Source organism: Myxine glutinosa, chromosome 12 (assembly GCF_964187855.1).
Source record: "Myxine glutinosa chromosome 12, kmMyxGlut1.1, whole genome shotgun sequence".
In the NCBI taxonomy this organism is placed as follows: domain Eukaryota; kingdom Metazoa; phylum Chordata; class Myxini; order Myxiniformes; family Myxinidae; genus Myxine; species Myxine glutinosa.
Genome location: NC_136272.1, coordinates 83,357,741 through 83,364,011, shown reverse-complemented (window position 1 = coordinate 83,364,011; position 6,271 = coordinate 83,357,741). Strand labels below are relative to the sequence as shown.

The 6,271-nt window shown below is 44.5% G+C and overlaps 1 protein-coding gene across 1 annotated transcript; it reads right to left on the bottom strand.

Moving 5' to 3' along the window:
• Window positions 1-2,272: 2,272 nt before the first annotated feature.
• Window positions 2,273-3,600, bottom strand: LOC137415006 (protein FAM200C-like). The gene has a single exon (XM_078766349.1). It carries the CDS (start codon window positions 3,434-3,436, stop codon window positions 2,327-2,329), a length of 1,110 nt encoding a protein of 369 aa, XP_078622475.1. The 5' UTR covers window positions 3,437-3,600; the 3' UTR covers window positions 2,273-2,326.
• Window positions 3,601-6,271: the final 2,671 nt, after the last annotated feature.

Below are 6,271 nucleotides of genomic sequence, written 5' to 3'. Positions count from 1 at the left end.
CGTTCAAAATCATGGTAGATTAGCAAACCTATACATTTTTGGAAACGTTATTACATGGAAAATCTGAAAATCAATGTTTACATTTGCCAATTCCGACCAATTCGATTCGACCAATTCGACCAATCGACCAATTCCATTCGACCAATTCGACCATTCGACCATTCGACCAATCATTTCGATCGACCATTCGACCATTCGACCAATTCGATCGATTCGATTCATCGAATTCGATTCGATCGACCATTCGACCAATTCGATTTGCCAATCAATTTGACCGACCTTTGCTTGTGTGGAACGGACTGTGAAAACGATGCGGACTATATTGTCGGATACGACACACAGGACAGTGATGACGAACTCTAAATGGCATATTCTGTAATCGTGTATGTTTGATGCCATTGACTGCCTGTGTATATTTTGTCATTGACTGCCTGTGTAGATGTGAAGTTATACTGACTGCATGTGTATATATGATTTTGCTGACTGCCTGTGTATGTTTGGTGATATGAATTATTGTGACACATTTTGATGTTATTAACTGCCTGTACAAAATGATAACATGTATTTGATTATGCAACTTATCGCGAATATAAAGACAGTATTTTGCAATTCAAAACCTTTGATTCGTGTCTTACCATTCCCCATAGCACTAATTTGATACTTTCATTGGATTCCTTGTCCCTGAAAATATAGGTTTAGTATATTTTTAAAAGTTTTTAGGGTAATTAGAGGCAGAAATAGAACAAAATATGTATTTTACAGTGGCCATTTTGAAAATCCAAAATGGCCGCCATACAGGTATCTCTCCAAATGTAAACATTGATTTTTAGTTTCCTTATGCTATAACCTTTCCAAAAATGTATAGGTTTGCTAATCTACCATGATTTTGAACGAAATATAATTTATTGACATAGTGAACCTGACTAAAATGCGAATGGTTCGATGGATGTGCGGGGTATCGTTGAGAGAGAGGAAGACAAATGATAAATTGCGAAAGATGATGGGAATCGAGCCTGTGATTGATGCTGTGAAGCGGAACAGGTTGAGATGGTTTGGTCATGTGTTGAGGAAGGATGAAAGTGACTGGTTGAGAAGAGTGATGGAAATTAATGTCGAAGGAAGTAGAGGACTGGGAAGACCAAGAAAGACTTGGCTAAAGATGGTGGAAGAAGAAATGCGGGCAAGGGGGTTAACAAGGAGAGATGCAGAAAATAGGGCAAAATGGAGAAGATTGTCATGGGGACCGCAAGGGAAATTTTTGAATTCTAGGTGCTCTGTGGTGCATTCTGAGGGGTTTGTTCGTTGATATTGAAGCCAGCCAGGGCTGTCCCTGGGCCCTGGCTATTGACGTAGATTCTGTTGACAGCCAGGGCCCTAAGCATGGCAGCCAGGGCCGGGCCCTTGCGGGCCCTGGCTTATTTCAAACACTGGATCTGGTACCCCTGAACAGATAATGTTCTTTCAAAATAACAAAGGAGAGATTACAAACCTCGTTTTATTGCATCAAAACGCAAACAAGCTCAAGGCACGGATCGATGAAAGGAAAGGGTAACTACACAAAACACGTTTGTTGAAATGTCACGTCAAAGGACGCAAAATCAATGAAACAACAATTTAGTCACTAAAGAAGCAATGCCAAAAATCTCACTAAATTTTAGTGAGATGGTTGGCACTGCTTCTTAGCTATCAGATCCGGATTTCGTGGTCGCGTGCCAGAGAGAGCACAGCGCAGATCTCCTTCAACGTTCAGCTTGCTTCTGTATTTGGTCTTGACAGCGACCAGCGCGGAGAATGCAGCCTCGCAGAGATACGTGGATCCGAACATCGTCAGAATCCGAACAGCTTGAAGCGAGATCAGAGGATAAACAGGAAGATACTTGATCCAGAATGTCTCCAGGTCCAGAATTTCAAAGTCATCCTCAGCCGAGGAGTTGAACTTCAGCTCCAGAAACTCCTCCTGGACCTCGTCGGAAACATCAACTACGTCGCATTGGAATGGGTTTCTGATGAATTTCCAGGTCTTTCGCTTTTCGTCCAAGTCAGGAAAGTAGCGGATGAATTCCGCTTTGAGTTCAGTCAGATGATCGATGATTTGGTTCTTTAACTTTGAATCGAGAAGGCCGTCCGGAACGGCAGAGTCCAAGTTTGGGAAACAAGCTATGTTTCCGGCCTCCATTCGGCATTTCCAGAGGTCGAGTTTAGCCATGAAGGCTCGAATGGCGTCGTATTGCGTGATAATGTTTATGTGCTTCCCTTGCATTTTTTGGTTGATACCGTTGAGTGCTTCGAAGATGTCTACGAGGTAAGCTAGAGACAGTTGACATTCTCAGGACTGGAACATTTTGTAGAGATCCGCCTTCCGCTGCACGTCTAGGAATGTTGCGACTTCTTCCCTCAGCTCGTAGACTCGCCCCAACATGTTTCCCTTCGAAAGCCAACGCACGTTTGTGTGGAAAAGCAAGGCTTGATGATCGCAGTCCAAGTCCTTGCACAGCTGTTTGAACAGGCGACTGTTTAAGGCTCCACCTTTGATAAAGTTGACTACCTTGATAGCCAGGTTCAGGAAATCCCTCATTTCAGCGGGCAGGGTCTTAGATGCTAAGGACTCACGATGGATAACGCAGTGTGTACCAATAGCAGAGGGACTCTTTTGTTTCACCTTCGTAACGAAACCCGAACGCAAGCCAAGCATGGCCAGAGCTCCGTCTGTGCAAACACCTACCAACGCGTCCCATGAAAGTCGATTTTCTTCGAAGAACTTCGATACCACTTCAAAGACATCCGCTGCTGTCGTGTAAGTTTCCAGGGGATGACAAAATAGCATTTCCTCCTTCACGCTGTCGCCTAATATGAAACGAGCATACATGAGCAGCTGAGAACACTGAGCCACGTCTGTCGTTTCGTCGCATTGGATGGCAAAGACAGGCGAGGCCCTTATCTGGTCAGTCACTTGTTCTTTGATGTCCTGAGACATTTCATCGATCCGTCCCTTGATGGTATCGTTCGACAGGGAGATAGCCGAGAGTTTGTTCGCACTATCCTTCCCCAGGATGAGCTCTGCCGCTCGCAGTAGACTCGGTTTAATGAGAGTCTCTCCGATTGTATGGCTCTTCTTGTTCTTTGCTACTAGCAGGGCAATCTCGTAGGACGCTTCAACGATCTTTGACGTCTGTTGCCGAAATGTCCCACTGCTGTCCAACTTAGCTCGCTTCAAGGCTTCCCTTTTCGCCACAAAGAATGCCTGTGATTTGTCTGCTAGTTCAGGATGGGTTGTCCTCAAGTGGCGTTCCAAACGTGTTGGCCGCATGGCATCATTGCTCAGAGTCTTGTAACATATAACGCACTGAGGAACCTCTGCGTCACCCTTTTGAAGTGCCACAAATCCGAACTTGATGTACTCGTCTTGGTATTTCCTCTTTTTCGCACTCATTGCCATTGACTTCGATTCCAGTTAATAATCTGTCGGAAGAAAAAAAGAAGTGTTAGTTGAGACTGAAACAAACTAGGAATTATATAAGGCGCTATCTTTTCGGTTAATTAATTTTTTTCAGTAGGGGGATTATAATTTCCGTTTGGGGTTATTTAGACGTTTATACTGCCGTCCCGCGTCCCCTCTGAAAATTGCTCATGCCCCCCTTGGGAGGCACGCCCCACAGGTTAAGAACCGAGGCCATATCCTATCGATGCATGTAAAGATTGTACGAAGTGAAATGTAAATTTCTTCTAAGGAAACATTATTATTATAATTATTATTATTATTATTATTATTATTAATATTATTATTTACCACACTATGTGTGTTGCACTGTTTGTTTACATTTAGTATGTAGTTAGAGATGTATGAATCGTTAGGTTTCAGCATTTTTCTCGCCAGAGGCAAAGCGTTTCAACATCAGTGCTATTGGAAAGTTGCCACAGGGAAAAGAAAAGAAAAAACACGTTGAGGTCATGAAAGCTCACTCGTAAATGTGGAAGAGGAAGCATGGGGAGGGCGGAGTACCAATTTGCTTTCCAATGAGGTGCATGTTCATTTTGAAACTTGCTACCGGCATTTGCCAATGTTTCCCTGCTGTGACATTTTTCCTTCACGCATTTCATTGTACGACACTGTGTCGTCATTATCAAATGCAGGTTGGACTGGCCTACTTGGTGGGATTCAAGCAAGGATTCTGCCTGCTGGTAGCTTCATCTGCTCAGGCATGGCTAGGCCCCATTTGGGCAGGAACCTGGAATTTGACCATGGTGCCGATGTACCTGCATTCTCTTCATCCAAAGCCGTTGTGGGATCTTTATGGTCCACCAGCAAATGTTCTGCGGATGGGTCTCTGGATTAACGCTCCATCGGACGGAGGACGCACTACTCACTGATGAAGCACAAATCCGATGGTCTAGACTATAGAGTATAGAGTATCAAACCCAGACTAGACAGGCCAGAGGCAAGTGCGCTACCTCTGCACCTGTGTGACACAACATCGGATATTATGACCTTCAGTTACTCAACACACAATCTTGATATAAATTCAATTAGACTTCATACTTGTGTGTTGTCCAACCAGTGCTCTTCTCCATTAAAAATGGCTTCTTTGGCTTCAAGTGAGGATGCTGAATTCAGATTAAATCCAACACTTGCTATCCACTCATGGACGTTGCCCTTCTTGGAAAAAACTGATTCTTCTCAATAAAATTGTCAAATCTGTCTTCCTTCTGTCTTCTATCTTTTCTTCTGTCTTCTATCATGTTGCCCTTCTGTCTTCTACCGACTCCTCTCCGGCCTTGCTCCTCCAGCTCTCTCTGGGCTCTGTCCCCCAAATATTCCTACAGGTCGCACAAGATCTCCCTGCAACCCTCTTATGGTTAAACTGCCGAAATCTCGGCTCTCTACTCACCTTCACTCCTTCATTCCTCTTTTTCCACCTGTGGAACAAACTCCCTCACTCTCTTCAATCACAATCCTCCCTCCAGGTCTTTAAAACAGCAGTTCACCACCATCTCTTATCTTACCCCATCCAAAACCTTGATCTTTTCTACCCCTGCTAATTCACCCCGGATCCACTTTTTTGAAATACCGACTTCTTTCCTGGAAGTCCTAGCAGTGTCCACGTGTTTTTTTTTTTTTTTTTTTTTTACCTCTCCCACCCCCCTCTCCCTCCCCCTCTTCCCATGCCCCCTCCTCCCCCAAGTCCTCTCCCTCCCACAGATCTCCCGATGTCCATGCTCTCCATCTTGTTCTCCCGCTCCCTTTATCATATGTTTTATGTTGTGGCGGACACAAAAGCCCACTGGCGTGGTGACATAATTCCACGCACCAAGTGGGCGGTGGCCACGCCCGAGGGGTAGGCGTGGCCTCATGATATACCCCGGGCGACCAGCCCGGAGGAGCACAGTGTTACAGTGTAGTTTATACCTCTCCCTCCCCCCCCCCCCCCCTTCCCACGCCTCCGTCCCCCAAGCCCTCTCCCTTCCACACATCTCCCTGCTCTCAAATGTTGTGTTTGTGTCCTTCCCCCTCTCTCCCCATCTTGTCTGCCGCTCCCCTTGTTTTTTGTGTTTTGTGTGTCAGTTTGTCTTTTTTGTGATCAATGTTTAGCTCTTACACGAGCCTCGACCTTGTATACAAAAAAAAAAAAAATCACTCCAATTTTGTTGGAGACTTCGCTTAGGGTTTTTTAAAACCAGGTAGCATTCTTGAATTTTTCACTTTACCATAGGGGGATTTTTTTGTTAAAACCAGGCATCGTACAATAAAACGCAATGCCAAGTTTGGAATACACACAGCTGTGGCAGCACGCGACTCCCATGGTAAACTTTAGTGTTGATCTCGGAATTAGATAATCAGCATTTGTGCTCAAGCATTCGGTAGAGGAGGTACTTACAACATCGAGACATTCCTTGGCTAGAGAGTTCATTCCTTGTTTTAAAATCATTGGGTATAATGTTGAATGATGTGGTGATCACTTGGCTTTTGGATCCATTATGGGATCAGAAGTCCAGATGGTTTTAAGCTGGAAGCTTGAAGTTTTGCAATTAAGATGAGCCAGCTGTTAAACAAGCGTCTTCACAGTCCACCAATGCTGGTGTCTGCTCATTTGCTAGGTTGGTTACGCAACTCACTACGTGATAATGTAAGTTGACCTACGCCTGGTCGTGCTCTATATGAGCAGTTTGGATAGTGTGATGGTTTGAATGTTTGCCTCCTGATACAAACCTCACAGCTGTTGGGTATCTGTAATCCTAGATTCAAATCCCATATATACTGTTTTGATTGGTTTAT

Bases quoted from the DNA above. Each gene is read 5' to 3' on its own strand.
- LOC137415006 (XM_078766349.1), bottom strand. From the start codon at position 3,436: ATGGCAATGAGTGCGAAAAAGAGGAAATACCAAGACGAGTACATCAAG.